Source organism: Mesoplodon mirus, assembly GCF_964341445.2.
Source record: "Mesoplodon mirus genome assembly, chromosome: 18".
Taxonomy (NCBI): domain Eukaryota; kingdom Metazoa; phylum Chordata; class Mammalia; order Artiodactyla; family Ziphiidae; genus Mesoplodon; species Mesoplodon mirus.
Genome location: NC_138994.1, coordinates 47222357 through 47243777, shown reverse-complemented (window position 1 = coordinate 47243777; position 21421 = coordinate 47222357). Strand labels below are relative to the sequence as shown.

Genomic DNA, 21421 nt, shown 5'->3' with positions numbered 1-21421 from the left:
AGTCCAACAGCCCAGTCCCCTCTCTCTTTCCTTGGCCTTTGAACCCACTCAGGAATCCAGGCATCTAGATTCTAGTGGCCTCAGGCGCTTGGCCAGGTATTTTACCTTATCTCATAATCCCTCCGCACCCCCCACCCCACCCCCGCCCCGCTTTTCAGCTCTTGGGCCCCTCATCAAGTAAGTATGTGTTTTCCTCTCCTGAATCAGTTTACCCACTATTAACGCCCACGGACTCCTTACGTGCGCGTCTCCGTGCTGAAATCTGGTCGAATTGGCCCGCTAGTTGGACAGGAGACCGAAGCTGCCTCCTGGTTGGTTCCTGGGTCACCTAGGGCCCGTCTATTTAGCCTGCTAAAGTCCCCTCCTCACGCCTGCGCCCCACTCACTGCCCCAGAACAGGTTCTAAACCCCGCCCTGCCCTTCTGGCTCCGCCCCCTTCTGCGGAGTCCCGCGTTCTCATTGGTGAGCTACAGACAGGGATGTTGGCTGGGCTGGCCAGGTGCAGACACTTCCAGTGATAAAATAGATAATCCACCCGGAGACCTCAGGGATGGGGCCCAAACTCAGTGCTGCCCTCTGGCTCCTAGACCGAAAGTCAGCCCTCTCCTCCATCTGTCCCGCCCAGGCCTCGACTCTCGACTCACGGCCGGCGGAGCCACGCCCCCCGGCGCTGAGCGCAGGGGCAAGCGCCCGCCTGGTCTTCCTACCTATATCGCCCCCGCTAGGGGAAAGGCGCAGGCGCCGCACGCAGCCTCTCTGCAGCTTTCAAGCCCTCGTTGGTACTTTCCTCTCTACCATCCTCTCCTCCCCGCTCGGCTGCGAGTGGTCCGGCTGGGTGGGTGGGCAGAGGTGGAACGTCCTGAGCCCTGCTCCGGAAGGGGCTTAAGGCGGCAGCCCTGTTACCTCCCAGATGGCACTTAGGGCTGAGCCCCCCGACGGGGGCTGGGGGTGGATGGTGGTGCTCTCAGCGTTCTTCCAGTCGGCGCTGGTGTTCGGAGTGCTTCGCTCCTTCGGCGTCTTCTTTGTGGAGTTTGTGGCTGCGTTTGAGGAGCCGGCAGCGCGAGTCTCCTGGATCGCCTCCATAGGAATCGCGGTGCAGCAGTTCGGGAGTGAGTGCTGCGCCCGGGTCCAGAGTCCTGTGACCCTCGACCCTCGGAAGGGAGAGGAGGTGCGGGGACGGTAAAGGAGATGGCGGGGGTGGGGTCAGTGCTGGAGAAGGACGCCTGAGATCTTCTCTCAGAACCCTTCCTCTTCTCCAGGCCCAGTGGGCAGTGCGCTGAGCACCAAGTTCGGGCCCAGGCCTGTGGTGATGGCTGGGGGCATCTTGGCTGCGTTGGGGATGCTGCTCGCCGCCTTTGCTACCTCCTTGACCCACCTGTACCTGAGTATTGGGCTGCTCTCAGGTGAGACCCTGGGCAAGGGCGGGCAAGTCAAAAGCCTGAGTCTTTTTGGCCCTCTGGACTTTTACCCTCTTCCTGCTCCTTCCAAAAGGCTTAGGGAGACGCTGAGAGAAAGTTTTGGCTGGCACCTGTGCCCAGAAGGCAATTTTTTAAAAATTACATAGGTTCATTTATTTATGGCTGCGTTGGGTCTTCGTTGCTGCGCGTGGGCTTTCTCTAGTTGCATCGAGTGGGGGCTACTCTTCGTTGCGGTGCAATGGGCTTCTCTTGGCGGTGACTTCTCTTGTTGCAGAGCACGCTCTAGGCGCGCGGGCTTCAGTATTTGTGGCATGTGGGATCTGTAGTTGTGACTCGCGGGCTCTAGAGCGCAGGCTCAGTAGTTGGGGTGCACGGGCTCAGTTGCTCCGTGGCCCTTGCTCCTTCCCAGACCAGGGCTCCAACCCGTGTCCCCTGCACTGGCGGGCGGCTTCTTAACCACTGCACCACCAGCGAAGTCCCCCAGAAGGGAATTCTTAAGAGAGGTGACTAAAGTGATAAACAGGTTAGGGGAAATCAGGAAATTCAAAGATGCGAGCCCAGGGCTAGTGGGACTGGAGTGTAAAAGGAAGAATTACTGTAAAATTGTGTCAGATGTGAAAGCTGTGAAATAGATATCATTATCCTATTTACAGATGAGGAAAGGCTTTAAGCTTATGCAACTTGGCAAGTGAAGTTCACACAGCCAGAAATGGTAGAGCCCAGGTCTAACTCCAGAGTTCTATGGTAGCTACTTTGCAAACATTCCAGAGTCCCATAAAGTATATTACCCTCATTTTGCAGATGAGATTGAGGCTAGGAGATTAAGTAAACAGACAAGGTCACACAGCTAGAAAGTATCAAGCTAGGATTGTAATTTACGCCTGTGCTACATTCTGCTGCTGGGCAGTGTTGGGATGATTGTGTGCCCTGAGCTCCTTATGGGTCCCTCAACCCCAATTTCTTCCTTTTTGACAGGATCTGGCTGGGCCTTGACCTTCACTCCCACCCTGGCCTGCCTGTCCCGTTACTTCTCTCGTCGGCGATCCCTGGCCACCGGGCTGGCGCTGACGGGCGTGGGCCTCTCCTCCTTTGCTTTTGCTCCACTCTTCCAATGGCTGCTCAGCCAGTACGCCTGGCGGGGGGCCCTGCTGCTGGTGTCTGCCCTCTCCCTCCACTTGGTGGCCTGCGGTGCTCTTCTCCGCCCACTCTCCCTGGCTGAGGACCCTGTCGTGGGTGGTCCTGGGGCCCAACTTGCCAACCTTCTCCATCATGGCCCCTTCCTCCGTTACACCGTTGCCCTCACCCTGATCAACACTGGCTACTTCATTCCCTACGTGCACCTGGTGGCCCATCTTCGGGACCTAGATTGGGACCCACTGCCTGCTGCCTTCCTACTCTCAGTGGCGGCTATTTCTGACCCTGTGGGGCGTGTGGCTTCTGGGTGGCTAGGGGATGCAGTCCCAGGGCCTGTGGCAAGACTCCTGATGCTCTGGACCACCCTGACTGGGGTGATACTGGCCCTGTACCCTGTGGCTCAGGCTTCCACAGCCCTGGTGGCTCTGACTGTGGCCTATGGCTTCACATCAGGGGCCCTGACCCCAGTGGCCTTCTCCGTGCTGCCTGAACTGGTGGGAACTGGAAAGATATACTGTGGCCTGGGACTGGTGCAGATGGTAGAAAGCATCGGGGGGCTGCTGGGGGCTCCTCTATCAGGTAAGGGGACTGGGATTTCCAGGTGGGTGCGGTCTGCCACGTCATACCATTCAGGGAGGGAATTGACATTATAGTGTATGTGAATACTGCCCTCTGGTATGGTACATACACAGCCTGCATGGTCAATCACAGCAGCCCTGAAATGGGTCCAAAGTGCAAAGAAATTGGGGCTGTGGAAAGATTAAGAGGACCTATGTGGCACCCTTGGCAGGGTACCTACAGTTGGGGTTTTCAGAGGACCTGGTCAGACCCGGCCAGACATAACATGCCAGCGTCTGCCTTTTCCCTTGGCCCACTGGGCCCCAGGCCAGGGGTCTGAGCCATCTGGTCAAAGTTCTCCAGGCTCCTGATGCCAGAGCCTTCAGACCCTTAACATTTTCCTCTTAACTATTAACTGAAGGCATGAAAGGGAAGGCCACAGCTACTGGAAAGAAAGGCACAAGTGTGCCTGACTCCATCTGGATCCCCAAATCCCCACTGGCTGGTTCAGAGATCCTTTCTGAAAGCAGGAAGGTGGTTGAAATGGCCTTTTGAGGCCCCTAGGGAAGCCTGAGTTCTCAAGCTCATCCAGTCCTACCTTGAGAGTTCTAACTCTTCCAGGATGATGGGTTAGATTATTTTCTCCCCTCCACCCCAAAATGTGTCTGAGTACCAGGAAACAGATCACCCATGTGTATTCTTTTTCTCTCTTGAATCTAGGCTACCTCCGGGATCTGACAGGCACCTACACAGCTTCTTTTGTGGTGGCTGGGGCCTGCCTTCTTGCAGGGAGTGGAGTTCTCATCACCCTGCCCCACTTCTTCTGCTTCTCAGCTCCTACCTCCAAGCCCCAGGACCCTGTAACAGAGGCACTGGATACCAAAGTCCCCCTGCCCGGGGAGGGGCTGGGAGAGGATTGAACTCCAAGAAGGGGCAGTCAGACCCAGAAACCCAGGGGTTGTTGGCTCCAGGTCTTCTCCTGCCCCATCTTGGCACCCACAGAACCACAGTGCCTTAAGCATCGTTATCTGCCTCCCCGCCACCGCCCAGAGCAGGCCTGGGGCTCCTGCGATGTGTGTGCCAACCCTTTGTATTTTGCCTTATCTCTTCTTTGCTCGCACAGCCTTTTCTGAAGGATCCAGGAGTTCAGCCTGCTCCACTGAGCTGTGAATCGACTGTGGAAACTCAAAGGCCAAGAGACTTATCATGTTTTACATGTGATCTCTAGTGTTGCCTCCTGCATTTCTTCCCTGAAGACAGATCTTTGGGAAAGAGGGATGCCCCTTTGAGATAAAACTGAATAAGAAAACCGGACAATAATCAGAACCTCAAAAAGAATTGGGGCCCATATGCCTGGGTTGGCTGAATGGGGTCATGCTGGGGACTGGAGGGGAGGTATCCAGGAGCTCTGGTGACCCAGAGCGTTTAACCCTGGACTCTGCTCTCTGGACCACAGTTCCTCCTACTTGCCCACTGACCTCCCTCTTTCCCACTATCCCCTGTAACTCAGGAAAGAAATTAAGAAAATGGTGAGGGACATGTGGGGGGTGCTAGCTGGGGAGGGGGAGATAAAGCTAAGAGAGCTGAAGTCTCAGTCTGGGATTCTTATGTTTTCATCAGGCCAGTAGAAGGAGACTGAAATGCAGGAAAGAGTTATCTGGGAAATGAGGATGGGGCAGCTAGCACCCATGAGCACCCCCCTCCTCCAACAAACTGAAGCTGATAGGCAGACAGTTTCTCAAAGATTTCCTGTTATAATGGCAAGAACTTGGGCAAAGAGAAATGGACTGACTGGACAAACACCCTTCCTGCCTCGCATGGCTTAGGGGGATCCTGTTCCTATCAACCAGCCTTTTTGGATATTTTAAGTAGAATGTTTGCAGCATCCTAGATTGCCTAACAATTGGAGCTTGCAGGAAAAGCAGATAGAAAGTCTTTATTGGGGGCGAGGCTCAAGCAAGAAAATGGTCAACAAGTGGTGTCCAGAGTGGAGTGAGGGCCTACTGGGGGGAGCAGGGCAACCTGAGGGTCGGGAAGCAGCTCCCCCCTCTCAGGGGGTGGGGTGCCTGGACGTGAGGCTGGACGGCAGGAGGGCAGCGCACTGGGCAGCCCCATGTAGATGAAGCTGCCAGAGAGGATGAAAGAGCTGCACACGAGGAAGGAGGCGGTGAAGTCTCCTGTCTCATCCCTTAGGAAGCCTGAGAGGAGGGGGAAAGGAACTCAGAGGCCTCCGTGCCCAGGTGCAGAGGAGGGGTGCGAGCGGATCTGCTGGCTCAGGCCCTTACCTGACAGGGGAGGGCCCAGAAGCCCCCCGAGGCTCATCAGCATCATCACCAGCCCGGTGGCCTGTACCACACCTCCGACGCCCACCAGCCCCGGGAGCACGCCGAAAACCAACGGGGCGTAACTTCCGGCGCTCAGCCCGTAGGCCCCAGCCGCGGCCAGCAGGGGGCCCCCCCAGCTCTCCTCGTTCCCCGCCACTGGCACCAGACCCACCGCCAGCAGCCCTAGCCCTGTCAGGGCCCCAAACATCGCCAGCAACCGCGGGAGGGGCACCCAACCCTGGTCCGCCAGCCACCCGCAGAGCAGCCGGGCGCCCGCGTCCCCCACGGCAGCCACCGCCACCACCAGCACTGCCCCATACCCCCCCAGGCCCCGATCTAAAGCGTGAGGGGCCAGGTGCACGTAGGGGACGAAGTACCCACCCCCCACTAAGGCCGTGCCTAGAGCAAAAACTAAGAAGGCCCGGCGTGTGAAGAGACCTAGGCCGAGGGCAGCTAGCGGGCTTCGGGGTGGGCCCAGGGGGTCTCCAGGGAGCGCCAGGGGTCGCAGCAGGGCGCCACAGGGGGTGAGGTGGAGGGTAATGGCGCCAAGGAGGAGCAGGGCGCCCCGCCAGCCGAAATTATCGAGGAGGAGCTGCAAGGCGGGCGCCAGAAGCAGCGAGGAGGCCCCGTTGCCCGTGAGTGCCAGCCCCACGGCCAAGACTCGACGGCGGGAGAAGTAACGGGAGAGGGTCCCGAGGGCAGGGGCGAATACCAGGGCCCAGCCGGAGCCTGCGAATGGATAGGACCGGGTGAGGACAGGAGCCGGGGATGCCTGCCCCCACCATCCCAGCTCGGCTGCTCGCAGGAGGCCCTCGCGCCCTCGGCCTCCAGCTCCCGACGCGCTCCTATCTCCACCATCACCCATGAAGAACACGAGAATCCCTTTCTCCTCACCAGCAAGGACGCCCAGGCCAAGGTAGAGGTGCAGCAGACTGCGGGCGAAAGCCGAGAAGACGAAGCCGAGCGAGGTGAGGACGCCCCCAACCATCACCACGGGGCGCGCCCCCCAGCGGGTGCTCAGGGCGCTGCCCACTGGGCCTGGAAGGAGGCGGAGTCAACGGAAGGCACGCTCCTGGACCCCCAAACTCGCTCCAACACTTCTCATTGGCTGTTTGCCTGGCCTAAACTTCTCCCCCTGCCTAATAGCCCCTCCGCCTTGACCTCAAGACCCACTATATTCTAGAACTTAGGTACACTGGTCGACCTTTCTTAGGTTGTCTGGTAATCAAGCAGGTGTCCCCCACCACTGCACTCATGGCCCCTCCATCCCGGTTCCGGCCTCCCACCTCGGGGGCCCCCCTCACTGGCTGCCTGCCCCCCACCACTGCACTCATGGCCCCTCCATCCCGGTTCCCGCCTCCCACCTCGGGGACCCCCCTCACTGGCTGCCTGCTGCACGGCCAGGGCCAGGGCGCTGACCCACGCAGTGTCCTGAGCGCTTCGGTCAAAATGCTCCGCGAGGTCAGGGAGGGCGAGGCCCAGGGAGCGTAACAGTCCGTAGGAGAGCCCATTCACCGCGAAGGCTGCGGCCGCCACCACCCAGCCCCAGCCCCCGTCCGGGGGTCCGGCTGGCTTGGGGGTCATCACCGCCTGGAGGAGGGGGAACACCTGTGAGAGAAGTCTCCAGGTCTGTGCCTCCTTTCGGGACCTGGGCATCCCTGAGATCCAGCTTCTGGCTCTTTGCCCAGGGTGGGCACGTCACCCTAAGCACGACAGGACGGAGGCGGAGGAGCCTAGGGACAGAACTCCCGGGTTCGCGCGATCCCGGGACGGGATGACAGCCGGATCCCCCAGGCCTGAGACTCCCCCTCCCACACACCCGTCTCCCTTACCCGACCTCTCCGGGCGGTGCGGGGAGAGAAAGGGCTCGGCCCGCTTTTCTCCCTGCTTCCGGGGCGGGCGGGGCCCCAGAGGGAGCAAATGTAGAGATGGAGCCCAACTTGGACGGGCTCTCAAGGTAAACAGAGAGCTCCACAGGGGGGCTGAACCACCTGGGACGCGGGGGGTACGGAGGGCGGGGGCGAGCTGAGACAGCCAATCCGCCGAGCCGCGGGTGAGGCCAGACGCCGAGTCCCACGGGGATTGAATTATCCACTTACACCCCCAACCCCGGGGAAGGGAGGGGCGAGGAATGAATGCCGCCACGCCCACGCCCACGCACCTGCCGCCGGCTGTGCACCCGGGAGACGCGTGGATTGCAATCTCCAGCCTGCGCAACGTCGGTAGGCAACGCACGGAAATAGGGGTGGTCCTCCCAAAGCCTGAGTGGATGAGTAGTTTCGTTCTCAGGGAACCGTTGCTGGAGAACCTGGTAAAACCTCGGATGTTAAATCACCTCCACGGAGTTATGTTGCGTGCTTAACAATAATATGCCCTCAAGGACGGAGAAGGAAGAGGACTTCCTTATGATGGGCCAGGGACATGTACACATGTCATCTTTCATCTTCACAATCACCCTGTGAAAAAGGTGTTCTCCCCATTTTACAGATGAAGTAACTGAAACTTAGGAAGGTTAGGTGACTTGCCCAAATCACTCAACTTAAAAAAAAAAATGGTGGTAATATTTGAATTTGGGTCTGTCCAACTGTGGAACCATACAAGAACAGACCTAGGACTGAAATAGAATCTTCCACCATGGAGGGAAATGGCCTGGAGACAGTTTGATGCCAAACTGACCTGGAAATGGTAGAGCCTTTGCAGAGCCAGAGAGTTTATGATTCTGAGATAGGGGTTACTGGGAATACAAAGGATTCTTGAGGTCAGAATCGCTGAAGATTTAGATTAGAATTTTAAAAACAAAGTTAAGAAATCCGATAATTGAACCCAGGTATTGATTTCTTGAAAAAACTTTCCTTTTTACATTAGGATTAAGTTTACCATTAATTTACTTCAGCTGTTTGATCAAGGGATGTGTTCTTTGGTTTAATTTTCCAACAGTATCAGAGAAATTGGTAGTTTACAGTTTGGCATACGCAACATCCGAAAGCCACATGGTGGCAGTGTTTCCTAATGGTTGAGAATGTTTCTACAAATAAAAGAAAAACAGCTTCTTAATCAGTGAAACTGTAAACCTAACAACATGATCTTCGAGGGCTCTCCACTGCCTATAGGAGGAAAAAAACGACAACAAAATTCTCTACTTTGGGCATAAAGCCTTTCACAATCAAAGGTAGACTACCTTTCCATCCCATCTCCCTCCCCTCTCTCCTACACCCTTCCATCAGCCGCCTCTATGGACATTCCTAGCTTTTTCTCACTCCTAAATGAATATGTCATGAATATGTCATGCCCTTTGCTTGAAATGGCCTGGATGGGGTACAGGAGCCCTGACACACACACCCTAGGAAGGTGGTCTCACTGGTTTCCTTAGCTGGGTGTGCTGTTGTGAAAGGCACCTGGGAGACAGAGGCAGCATATCCTCAGCCAAGGGGAAGGCAGGGAGCCCACCTCCTGACATGGCTGGTGAGGACTCTGCTTCAAGCTGAATGAGCCCAAGTGAAACAAATCACTCCCTCTCCATGGTGAAGTAGAAATGCAGGTCAGTCAAAGAGGAGACTGGGTCCTCGGGGTCTGGGAGTGACACTGAGCACCTTTACAGGATACTTATGAACGAAGAGGGCATCCCAGAGCCTGGGGCTAGGGTGATTGGTTGCGAAAGGGCACATTCATCTTCTACCTCATGTTCCCTGTATTCTTAGCCAAACTTACTATCACTATACACATCTTTTGCTCATGGAGCTGTGAATGAAAAATATTGCCTGCCATAGAGTAAACAAAGGATATTGCAGCCATCAAGCCATCACATTACATCACATTACAGCCACCCCAACAGCCCTGAGGGAACTCATGATGGAAACAGGATGCCCCCTATCAAACCATCAGACACTGCAGCCCTCCACCCCCAACAGTGCACCCTGAGGAGACTCAGGATAAGAAAGCCCAGGATGCTGGCCCCAGATGGCTGAGGTGCATATCAAAGGAATTATTTCCGTGAGCCCAGACTCTTGCATCTTCCGATACATGGAAAAGTGCTAAATTCCTTAAGATATCTGGTTTTCTTTAATTAACAGTAATCTTTTTTTTTTTTTTTTTTTTTTTTTTGCAGCACACGGGCCTCTCACTGTTGTGGCCTCTCCTGTTGCAGAGCACAGGCTCCGGACGCGCAGGCCCAGCGGCCATGGCTCACGGTCCCAGCTGCTCCGCGGCATGTGGGATCCTCCCGGACCGGGGCACGAACCCGTGTCCCCTACATCGGCAGGCGGACCCTCAACCACTGCGCCACCAGGGAAGCCCAACAGTAATCTTTTGATGTTCCGACCACCTGTTCTTTGTTTCAAAAACTCCTGGATATCCTGGCTCCGCCCCTTGCCTCTTCGGAGCAATCTCTGAGTTATCTGCCATACTGTGTCCCGGGCTTAAGTCCTCAGTTTCGTCTGCTGAATAAAACATAACTCTCAACTTTTAGGTTGTGCATTTTTCTCAGTCAACAAGCAAATATAGCGGTGAGGTTGGGAGAATGAATTCCCAAGCTAGACTTCCTGGGTTTGAAGCCCATCTTTGCCACTTATTAGCTGTGTTACTGTAAGCAAGTTATTCAACCTCTCTGTGCCTTGATTTCTTCATCTCTAAAATGGGGATAATAATAGTACCTACCTGATAGGATTGCTATGGGAATAAAATGAGACACTGTGTATACATGTATGAATAAGGGACTTAGAACAGTGCCTGGAACATGATATATGTCAGCCCCTCTTGCACCCCTGCCCCTTCCCCACTGGCTACACCTACTGATGCCTCAAGGTTAAAGAACCACATTGGTCTGGTGAGTTCTCAGTAGAACTACACAGCTTTATAAGACGTGAATGGCTACAAAGAGAGGTTAAATGGATTTTTTCTCTTAGTGGTGAGTGGTTTTCTTAGCATTTTCCAAAGTTTAGGAGAAAATGCTGGTCTCCCTATCTTAACTCTAAAAACAAATGAGAAGAAAAGGAGTCAAAATAAGTTTTGTTCATTTGCTTCCTCATACAAAATATTTATAGACACCTACCATGCCAGATGCTCTGCTTAGGGCTAGGGATACAATTATGAATGCTACAGTCTCTCCCCTCCAAGCCCCCACAATCAAATTAGAGAAAAAGTGAAATAAAGACATCTTAACACAACGAAAGGGACGCAGACACCATAGAGTGGTGCATGGGAGGAATTGACTCATTCTGCTTGGGCCTGCTGGGAAGGCTTCACAGAAGAGGGGCTCTTTCAGCTGGGTCTTGAAGGATGAGTAGGAGTTTGCCAGATGGCTGTGTGGGCAGGGGCATTCCAGGCAAAGGGAACTGCCTGTGGAAAATCACAAAGGCATGAACCAGCTTGGCACATTGTTTATTGTTTGGGGAGCTGTAAATAGCCACTGTGTGGAGAACAGGGAGTGTGTAGGAGAATAATGTAGGACGAAGCTGCTGGGGCAGAGGGTCCCATCATGGAAGGCCAGGCCAAGGAATTCAGATGTTTTCCCGGGGACTGATTCTTCTTAAAATTTCCCCTGATGCAGCAGTCACTAATATTCACTAATACTGGAAGCTGATCACAGAGGGGAGAGAACTCATACCAGAATCAGAAGTGTTGGGAGAGTCTGGGGTGTAGACCTTTTGTGTAGGGGACATTTCTTTGAACTATCTTGTTTTACATTGAAAATTTTGCATCCTGCTTCATAATCATTGATGCATAGCTTCATAGGAAAGTTATGCTTTAAATGACTAGATAAATTATTTAAGTTTTTCTTCCCAAGTCCTCCTCTGGGCAGAAGCCACCTCTGGGAAGTCATCCCAACCACTGATCTGCGTTAGGTGCCTCCCACTCTGCCTACTCAGCCCATCTGACCGCTTTTCAGCCTGCAGTGACATCATCCCTTTTGCCCTCCACCCCTCACCCCTACATTGCCCCTACACCCTGAGGCCCAGGAGGTGGGACCTTGCATCACTGATCTCTGGATCTTTGACACCCAAAGGTGCCAAAGGTGAATACAACTCACTGCATGAGAGAAACACTGAACACGGGACTCACTGAATGTGTGGACCCGGGGCCTCGTGCTCCATCAGAGGTGGCGAGATCACAAGTGGTTGCTGATGGACCAAACTAGCAATGTCCGCCCACGTAGAGAAAGCTCCAGAAGCAGATGCTGATCCAGATCGGGTCTAGGGAGATCAGACAAGAGGGGCAAGGTCTGTCCATAATCTGCTTTGGGGACCACAAGATCAGGGAGTGCGTCTGTGTCTGTGAACTCTAAAACTGCTCTGGGGCTTTCTCCTGGGAGCTCCTGTGAGAGGTGCTTAGGTCCTCTGGGGCCTGCAACCTCTGGGTATCCCTGAGCAGAGCCCAGCCATTGCCTGAGGACACCCACTGGCAGCTCCCTCTGCAGAAGATGGATGGGAGGGAAGGGGCGGACAAGGATGGAGGGCATCACCCATAGGAAACATGGCTCTATTTGAGGTACACAAAAATATGAGGCTTTCCCGTGTTTGGCCCAGCTGATCTTGGGCTTCTAAGTGCCTAATACAGCTGCCTCTCACCCCTCACCTCCCAGAATCTTCTCCTATCCCAGCTCACCCGAGACCAAGCCATGGGAAGTCAGCATAGACCTCAAAGTGGAAGAAGACCATGACCCAGGAAGGGGCCAAGGACACAAAGGTCAGGGATCGTGGTTCAGGCCAGGGGAGCACATCTGCTGAGACACTCTGTAATGGGGGTGGGTCACGAAACAGGAAGATGAAGGCGCCCACTCAGGACAGTGGGGCTTATGATGTGCAGGGAACAAATTTGCTTGGATGACCACACCTGAATGGGGAACTGAACCAGGTCCCCTGAACCTTGTGCTGGGGCTGGGACTGGGTAAGTGGTTGCTGAGTCTGAGGCCAGGGGAGGCTGGTGGTGGGCTTGATGTTGGCACAGATGGGACAGAGCTGAGGCTGGAGCTAGGTTGGGGCCAAGACCTAGGATGGGACGGGAGTCCCAACCCCACATTACTCCTCTCTTAGCCCCTCTACCAAGTTTGTCTCTGGTGCTTCTTCAGTCCAGTCCCCAATCCCTTCCTTCTGTCACCCTCCCGCCCCCCACCTCCCCAGCCCCACTACCTGCTGAAGATCTGGAGTCTCTGGCTTTTGGATCTCTCTGGACAGCCCAGCCTCCAGGACAGTATATCAGGATGGTGGAGGAGCACCTAGCTAAAGTCTTTGAGCCTGGTCTGTGTGTTTAAATATCCAAATATGTCTTATTCCAGCATTTTCTGCTTCTGGGACTTTGCCCAACATGTGTGTCAAAGTCCTTAGTTGTAAGCCACAGGCACCAACTCTGACTTACCTAAGGAGAGAAACGATTGATTACAGGATAGTGGGTAACACTCAGAATTACCAAGAAGACTACAGAACTAGGTTTGGCAGGAACACAGACCGGCCACAAGTCTAAACGTGGGGTCAAGGCCACTGCTGTCGCCATCGGACACTAGATGTCGCTGCCGGTCTTCTGCGGCCACTGGACCTAGAAACTGCTGCTGCTGCTCAGAAACATTCTGGTTTTTTTTTTGTTGTTTTTTTTTTTGAGAATTATCTTTTATTTGGTGGATAAACTGAGGACTTAAGTCCAGGAGACAGCCCCTCAGATAGCTCTGAGGGACTGTTCCAAAGAGGTAAGGGAGGAACCAGGATACACAGGAGTTTTTGCAACAAAAACCAGGTGGTCAGAACATCAAAAATTACTGCTAACTAAAGAAAAAACAGACATCTCAAGTTACTGAACTTAGCACTTTTCTGTGTATGGGAAGATGCAAGAGTCTGGGCTCACTGAAATCATTCCTTTGATCTGCACCTTAACTTTCTAGGACTGGTATCCTGTTTTCTTCCATCCTGTATCCCCTGAGGGTGCACAGTCCAGGCAGCTGTAGTGCTGATGGCTTGATGGCCTTACTGATATGGCAGGTGACATTCTTTGTCAACAGTTGAAAATATCTTCTCTGCCTCATTCACCTCTAGCTCCAAACTCAAGTCCAGGGTCGTGCTTCTGACCACCTGAGCCTTGGTCATGTGCTCTCATCATAGCTGGAAGGGACACCAGGAGAGTGAGTACCTGGTGTTTTCAGTGTTGACAGGCTTCTGCTTCCCATCCAAAATAATAAGGTGGGACATGTCAATCATACCTCAGTAAAGTGGAATCATCATCATCGTCACAGGAATTTCTCGAACAAAGGAAGGGTTTCAGATGCAAGACAGCCCAAAATGTCCACTAAAAACTGGTCATCAGGATGGGAATAGGATTCAAATGGAGGCAGCAGGGTGTGTGCATCCTGCAAAGACAACTTGGACACGGTGAATTGTTCAAAACATGGTTCTTGATTCCCAAATCCAACATTATCTAGGTATCTATTAAAAGGTGATAATACTTCAAAGCATTGTTGGTGAGACTTCAAAGAAATAAAGCTTGGAAAGGACCAGCACAACGGCAGGCAGGCACATGATAGGTACTCTACAAATGCAGGCTCCCGTCCATTTCATTTCCTCCCATTTTCTGGCCACAGACAGCCACCCCTTCATCTCTACTCTCATCCAATCTCTATTCTAGTTCCCTGTGCTCCCATGTCTTGATCTGAGAGGGGGAGTCACACCAGAAGGGGCCAGTGATGACATCTGTCTTTTCCCCTCTGTGGTACTATATATATATATACCTGTACACCTGTACACCTGTACACATATGTGTGTGTGTGTTTCAGGTTTACAGGTATACTATATATATATATATAAATGTTTCCGGTGTACAGCATTATGATTCAACATCTGTACACACTACAAAGTGATCCCCACCACAAGTCTAATTACCATCTAATTACCAACTGTATCACCATACAGTTGACCTCCTGCACTCACCCCCTAACCCCCTTTTCCTCTGATAACTGCTAATCTTGTTCTCTGTATCTATGAATTTGTTTCTGTTTTTTCATTTAATTTATTCATTTGCTTTGCTTTATTTTTATTTTTACTTATGGCTGCGTTGGGTCTTCCTTGCTGCACGTGGGCATTCTCTACTTGTGGAGAGCAGGGGCTACTCTTCATTATGGTGCACAGGCTTCTCATTGCAGTGGCTTCTGTTGTTGCGGAGCATGGGCTCTAGGCATGCGGGCTTCAGTAGTTGTGGCTTGCAGGCTCTGGAGTGCAGCCTCAGTAGTTGTGGCACATGGGCTTAGTTGCTCTGCAGCATGTGGGATCTTCCCCGACCAGGGATGGAACCCGTGTCCCCTGCATTAGCAGGCATATTCTTAAGCACTGCCACCAGGGAAGTCATGCTTTGCTTTTTTAGATTACACATATGATATCATATGGTATTTGTCTTTCTCAGTCTGACTTATTTCACTTCCATGTTGTCCCAAATGGCAAGATTTCATTCCTTTTTTATGGCTGAGTGATATTCTATTGTGTGTATACCACATGTTCTTTATGCATTCATCCATCGATGGACACATAGGTTGTTTCCATATCTTGGCTATTGTAAATAACGTTACAGTGAACATAGGGGTGCATATATCTTTTTGAATTAGTGTTTTCATATTCTTCAGATAAATACCAGAAGTGGAACAGCTGGATCATATGGTAGTTCTATACTTCATTTTTTTTATTAATTAATTTATTTATGGCTGTGTTGGGTCTTCGTTTCTGTGTGAGGGTTTTCTCTAGTTGTGGCAAGTGGGGGCCACTCTTCATCGCAGTGCGCGGGCCTCTCACTGTCGCGGCCTCTCTTGTCGTGGAGCACAGGCTCCAGACGCACAGGCTCAGTAATTGTGGCTCACGGGCCCAGTTGCTTCGCGGCATGTGGGATCTTCCCAGACCAGGGCTCGAACCCGTGTCCCCTGCACTGGCAGGCAGACTCTCAACCACTGCACCACCAGGGAAGCCCCTATACTTAATTTTTTGAGGAATCTCCATAGTATTTTCTATAGTGGTTGCACCAATTTACAGTCCCACCAATAATGTATGGAGGTTCCCTTTTCTCCATTTCCTCACCAACACTTATTATTTCTTGTCTTTTTGATAACAGCCATTCTAACAGTGTGAGATGATGTCTCATTGTGGTTTTGATTTGCACTTCCCTAATAATTAGTGATGTTGAACATCTTTTCATGTGACTGTTGGCCATCTGCATGTCTATTCAGATCCTCTGCCCATTTTTTAATTGGGTTGTTTTTTTTGTTGTTGAGTGTATGAATTATTTATATATTTGGGGTATTAACCCTTTATTGGATATATGATTTGCAAATACTTTTTCCCATTCAGTAGGTTGCCTTTTCATTTTGATGATGGTTTCCTTTGCTGTGCAGGAACTTTTTAGTTTGATGTAGTCCCATTTATTTTTGCTTTTGTTTCCCTTGCCTTTGGAGTCAGATCCCCCAAAACATTGCTAAGACCGATGTCAATAGGTTACTGCCTATGTGTTCTTCTAGGAATTTTATGGTTTCATGTTTTACATTCAAGTCTTTAATCCATTTTGGGTTAATTTTTGTGCATGGTGTAAGATAGTGGTCTAGTTTCATTCTTTTGCATGTGGCTATCCAGTTTTCCTAATGCCATTTATTGTCCTGTCCTTTCTCTGTTGTATGATCTTTGTTCCTTCGAGGGTTTGTGAACTAAAGAGGTTGTGACTGGCTCCTCTTACCACAGACTTCTTCTTGTCTGTGCACAGGGTGGGTCTTTTGCCTTTCAGTTCCCTTGCTTTTGAACAGAGTTCTGCTTGTCTGCTTGAATCTCCTTTGCCCCTGCCTGCACTTCAATGTCATTTCCTCTGCAAAGCCTTCTCCCCTACTTTCAAAGCATTTTAAATCATGCTTAAAGGCTACATGCTAGGTAACCTTTCTTCCTAAGGGTTCCTTTCCTCTATCTCATTCAGACAAATAGCTTTACCCAGCTTTACCCACCTTTGTCTCAAACTCTGATCATATCTCTTTCTTGATTCACAACCAGGAGTCTCTCACAGTGGGACTGATCCTGGTTTAAAGCAAGTCTGTGAGTCTGATGCCTACTGTGTAGTTTGAAGAGTGTGGTGGCAGGGTCTGGCCTGGAGGGAAGTCACATCTGAGTAGGCCTAAAGAAAGGTGAGGGCAGCTGGTTGACCAGCTGCCTTGGAGGAGCGTCTTTTTTAAAAATTTATTTTATTTATTAGTTTATTTTTGGTTGCATTGGGTCTTTGTTGCTGCGCGCGGGCTTTCTCTAGTTGCGGCGAGTGGGGGCTACTCTTTGTTGCGGTGCGCGGGCTTCTCATTGCGGGGGCTTCTCTTGTTGCGGAGCATGGGATCTAGGCACGTGGGTTTCAGCAGGTGTGGCTCGCGGGCTCTAGAGCGCAGGCTCAGTAGTTGTGGCGCACGGGCTTGTTGCTCCGTGGCATGTGGGATCTTCACGGACCAGAGCTCGAACCCGTGTCTCCTGCACTGGCAGGTGGATTCTTAACCACTGCACCACCAGGGAAGCCCTGCAGGAGAGCTTTTGATCCCTGAGGGTTTGCTTAAGTCTTTAGGAAAGTTCCATGCCAGTTCATCTGGGCTGGTGAACCAAATGAGAGTGTTGTGTGCAGCCTTAGGCCACAACAATGAGAGGAACCATGTACACCTGGGCTTTCAGGGTGGAGGCCTAGCTAAAAGAGCCCCAAGGAGAAGGGAAAAGTTGGACCAGAGAATTGCTGCCCAGTTTTAGTGCTTCTCCTATCTGGGCTAATCCATGGAGTTTCGAACTTGGTTTTATTAAGGAAGCTGTCTTCCTAGTCCCTCCCAAAGCTAATTATCCATGTTGGCACTGACTTGCTGGACCCTTGAGCAGCCTGTGCCTCCGCTGACCATCCCTACCCTACACAGTACATACACCTCCTTGACACTCTACCTGTTACCCCTCCAGTCTCTGATGGTCTCTCTCACTTTCACCTTAGGCTTTGTCTCCAGTTAGGGGTCCAACTTCCCATAATGCCATTTGATATTGGGGATGCTGATGAGAAGTGGCAGTGCCAAGAAAGCTCAGTGGATAGCAGTTCCTGGTAGTACTGTAACGGAGAAGAGCTAATTCAGATTCCATGTTGGATCTGTTTCTTTGACTTTAACCTTTGCTTTTCGTTGCTTTTGTTATTATAATCATACATAACCACCTGCCTCAGGGAACCCTGCCCACCTGTGAATGGCTGCAAGAAAAAAGAAACTAACACATACCCTCACCGAGGCTGGTCATTCTAGGAGATGTTTTGCAAGACCGATGGCCCTTTTACTTTACTTCCTCACCGCCTCTCCCTCTCTGATTCTATAAAAGAAACTGGCATCCAGACCCCGGTAAGACGGTTTTTCAGAGACACTAGTCTGCCGTCTTCTCGGTCTGCAGGCTTTCCGAATAAAGTCGTCTTCCTTGCCTCAACACCTCCTCTCTGATTCATTGGCCTGTCATGTGGCGAGCAGAGTGAGCTTGGGCTTGGTAACAATACCAGCCCCAGAGGGAAGGGAAGATCATTGCTGGCTGCGAGTCATAAGCCCTTCTGGAGAGCATATGCAGTGTGCTCAGTGGCAGCACAAACCATCTCTGTTAGTTATGTTTCTGGCCACAAGTAGCAAGAGTTCAACTCAACTTGCCTTGAATAATAACAAAGTATATTATCTCATGTATCAATAAAACTAGAGGTAGGAATACCCAAGGCTAGCTAATCATCATTGAGGAATCAGATTCTTCCTATGTTTTCAGTCTGTCACCCTCAGGGTTTTAGTTTTTTCCTCTTAAGGCTGCAACATGGCTTCACCAGTTTTAGATATGGCATCCAGCCATAAGCATGTTGCGGAGAAAAATGAGCACAACTCTTCCAGTGTGTCCCCCTTAGTAGTAAAGAAATCTTTCCCTACAGCCCCCAGCAGATAGCTCCTCATCTGTGCCCAGATTTGTATCCCATGCCCATGATTAAACCAGCCATTGGCAAGGGGGATAGGACCACCACAACTGACTTATTCTCATCCTGGAGCTGGATTCACCTGAAGCACATGACTGTAGGCTGTAGGGTGGATTCCTAAACACCATTTAGGCTCAGTTAGGAAGGAGAAAAAAGAATCATTGTTGCACAGGAAACCAAGAGTGTTGGCTAAACCATCTATGAAACTCCCTGTTGGTGCCTGAAGGAACCTGGGGAGGTTGGAAAGCCAAAGATTACTCTGGAGGGGCTATTCCTCTGGAGGAGTAATTCCTATTACTATTCCTGGGACTCTAATGGGGATTTTTTGTTTGTTATTATTAATGTGATTTGTTCCCTCTGATGATTACCACAAACTCCTCCCTCCACCACACATATACACAAGGAGCAGGAAGAAACACCTATACTCTGTGTAAAGGATCTGACATAATGTCTGTCATGAAGTGGGCATCGATAAAGCAGCAACAGATAAAAGCATGTCTCGCCTCCCCCAGTCTCAATGATGGAACCCACATCCTAACTGGTCTTCCAGCCACCAGCAATTCATTCTCTTCACTGCAGCAGTGATTTTTTTCAAAATTCAAATCTGATCTACCCACAAAGGCTCCTACTGCCCTCAGGACAAACTCAAGACTCCTTAGCCAAGAGCACAAGGGCCATTATCATTTGAATCCAGCCTGAAAATCATATCTTCAGAGCTCTCTCTCTCTCTCTCTCAAGACTCCTTAGCCAAGAGCACAAGGGCCATTATCATTTGAATCCAGCCTGAAAACCATATCTTCAGAGCTCTCTCTCTCTCTCTCTCTTTCTCTCTTTGTATCCTCAGCTTCAGCCTGCTAGAGGGGTGAATGAGTGAAGCATGAATAGGCACAGCATGGTTACAAATTGGATGTAGCATCACAGCAATAAATTCTAAGAAGACATTGGATGTGCTTCAGCAGCCATTTTCTTTTCTTTTTAAACTCTAAGTAAAATAGAAATATAAGGAAACTTCTTAAATTTAATAAAGGCCACTTCTCCAAAAAAAGCAGTTATTCTAAAGATAAAATCGTTAAATCTATTTCATTAAAAAGCATTATCACCATTATTACCCAACGGTGTACAAAGGTTTTAGCAGGCACAAAAAAGAAAGTAAATACTGATAAGACTGAGTACCTAGAAGACACAACAGGCTCTAGCATAAAACATTTTCAGAATTAATAAGAAAATTTGGCAAGGTGGCTGGACACAAAATGTATAAATGTAAAACAGTAGCTTTAAGTTCTTTTTTTTAGCAATAGGGCAGCTAAACTCCTACTACAGAATACCAAAAAGTGCTAGATAAAAAAATCTTTTAATTCCTTTTAAATTAGTGTTTCAGCTAGAAAGAAAATAAGAGATATTCTTACAGCTGAGCATAATAAATCCAGAGATGTAAGCAAGGGTTAAGCAGATAACAACCCTAAAGCTGAATGTAATGTGGAGTTTCAAACTGAACACCCGTGTGAGTGGCAAGTGTCGAAGACTTGGGCCCACATGAACTGGGGAGTCAGATCATAATAGCAGCCGCAGGAAGGACCACAAAAAAGATGTGAGTGAAAAATATCACCTGCCATATCAGTAAACAAAGGATGTTGCAGCCCTCAAGCCATCATTTTACAGTTGCCCCCTGCAGTGAGCCCTGAGGGCACTCAGGATGGTAGCAGGATGCCCGCCATCAAGCCATCGGCCACTGCAGCTCCCCTCCAACAGTGCACCCTGAGGAGTCTCAGGATGGGAAAACACAGGATACTGGCTCCAGACAGCTGAGGTACATATCAAAGGAATGATTTCAATGAGCCCAGACTTTTCCATCTTCTCATACATAGAAGAGCGCTAAATTCATTAACTTGAGATGTCTGGTTTTCTTTCATTAACAGTAATCTTTTGATATTCTGACTACCTGGGTTTTGTTATGAAACTTCTGTATATCCTGGCTCCTCCCTTACCTCTTCAGAGTAGCCCCTCAGAGCTATCTGAGAGGCTGTCTCCCAGGCATGAAGTCCTCAGAAAGCCTGCCAAATAAAACATAATTATCAACTTTTAGGTTGTGCTGATTTTTCTTTTTTTTGGACACACCACCCCGCTGGTGAGATCTTAGTTCCCCAACCAGGGATTGAACCAGCACCCTCAGCAGTGAAAGTGCAGAGTCCTAACCACTGGACCACCAGGGAATTCCCCAGGTTGTGCTTTTTTGTTTTTTGTTTTTTTTCCAGTTGACAAAGACAAGAAGAAAGCTGGTCTTCCAGAGAATGAAAGAAGATTCTCATAAAAATTCATAACCACAAGCCTGTCCTCAAGCAGGATCAGGGCACAAATACACACGGTGTTTGAGTTTCAAGAAACATCCAGCTGAGTGATTTATTTAAAGTAGTCTCAGCTTGGAAGGACTTTAGGCACCTGGCAGAAGCAAACACAAATCCTCTCTGGAGGAATATACCACCAGACCAGACCCGAAAGAATCTTGAGAGACAAAGTCTCAAAAACTAAGAGCTTACAGTGTAAAAAACAAAACAAAACAAAACACAAAAGAAAAAATAGGGCATCAGGAATGAGAGTCAGTGGAAATAGCAAATAGCAGAATAGAACTTTATGTTTAGATGTTGGAATATTGAAAAAATACAAAATGAATATATCTAATATGTTTAAATACATAGAAGAGAGTTTGAAAATATGAATATGAAAAAAATTATGAAAAAAAATGATCAAATGACTAGAGAGACTTCCAGTGGCAAGTGCTCACAGCTGCTACTGCCATTTCAGGCACAGCAGTGAGGCTGAGACACCAGCTGGTCCACTGTGGTGTCGATGCTGGGGCTGGTGGGGATGCACATGGCTACTGAGTCTCAGCACGTGGGTGCAGAGATGGCCAAGGTAGGCGACTTCCACTTGGAGGAGCCGAGTAACTGAGCTGAGTCACCTCAGATTCCAAACAGAAGATCAGAAGTTTGATTCATTGCCTACTTTACTGGAATTCTACAAAATGTACTATTTAGACACTACAACATTGAT

General features: G+C 50.4%; 2 protein-coding genes across 6 annotated transcripts; one reads left to right on the top strand and one right to left on the bottom strand.

The window, feature by feature from the left end:
• Positions 1-518: 518 nt before the first annotated feature.
• Positions 519-4138, top strand: SLC16A13 (solute carrier family 16 member 13). 2 transcript variants are annotated; one of them, XM_082602832.1, is made up of 4 exons: positions 519-1109; positions 1260-1403; positions 2394-3131; positions 3831-4138. In XM_082602832.1, the coding sequence occupies exons 1-4, from the start codon at positions 911-913 to the stop codon at positions 4028-4030; spliced, it is 1281 nt and encodes a 426-aa protein (XP_082458958.1). In that variant the 5' UTR covers positions 519-910; the 3' UTR covers positions 4031-4138. The 2 variants fall into 2 exon arrangements, with proteins under 2 accessions (XP_082458958.1, XP_082458959.1); XM_082602833.1 differs by having other exon boundaries at positions 1020-1168.
• A 939-nt stretch (positions 4139-5077) lies between these two features.
• SLC16A11 (solute carrier family 16 member 11) lies at positions 5078-9419 on the bottom strand. Of its 4 annotated transcripts, none has more exons than XM_082602830.1 (5): positions 7596-9419; positions 6817-7024; positions 6329-6472; positions 5396-6163; positions 5078-5308 (listed from the first exon to the last, which is right to left on the bottom strand). In XM_082602830.1, exons 2-5 carry the CDS (start codon positions 7016-7018, stop codon positions 5079-5081), a joined length of 1344 nt encoding a protein of 447 aa, XP_082458956.1. In that variant the 5' UTR covers positions 7019-7024; positions 7596-9419; the 3' UTR covers position 5078. The 4 variants fall into 4 exon arrangements, with proteins under 4 accessions (XP_082458956.1, XP_082458955.1, XP_082458957.1 ...); XM_082602829.1 differs by lacking the exon at positions 7596-9419 and adding an exon at positions 7267-7428; XM_082602831.1 differs by lacking the exon at positions 7596-9419 and adding an exon at positions 7267-7428 and having other exon boundaries at positions 6858-7024.
• Between the last annotated feature and the right edge of the window lie 12002 nt (positions 9420-21421).

What these genes read in the sequence shown, in the direction of transcription:
- SLC16A11 (XM_082602828.1), bottom strand. Translation starts at nt 7,090, where the DNA reads ATGCCCAGGTCCCGAAAGGAGGCACAGACCTGGAGACTTCTCTCACAG. An exon ending in GGCCGTGCAGCAGGCAGCCA is followed by an intron (nt 6,473 to 6,816) that starts GTGAGGGGGGTC and finishes GCCTCCTTCCAG; the next exon opens with GCCCAGTGGGCAGCGCCCTG. An exon ending in TGGCCTGGGCGTCCTTGCTG is followed by an intron (nt 6,164 to 6,328) that starts GTGAGGAGAAAG and finishes ATCCATTCGCAG; the next exon opens with GCTCCGGCTGGGCCCTGGTA.
- SLC16A13 (XM_082602832.1), top strand. Translation starts at nt 911, where the DNA reads ATGGCACTTAGGGCTGAGCCCCCCGACGGGGGCTGGGGGTGGATGGTG. An exon ending in CGCGGTGCAGCAGTTCGGGA is followed by an intron (nt 1,110 to 1,259) that starts GTGAGTGCTGCG and finishes CCTCTTCTCCAG; the next exon opens with GCCCAGTGGGCAGTGCGCTG. An exon ending in GCTGGGGGCTCCTCTATCAG is followed by an intron (nt 3,132 to 3,830) that starts GTAAGGGGACTG and finishes TCTTGAATCTAG; the next exon opens with GCTACCTCCGGGATCTGACA.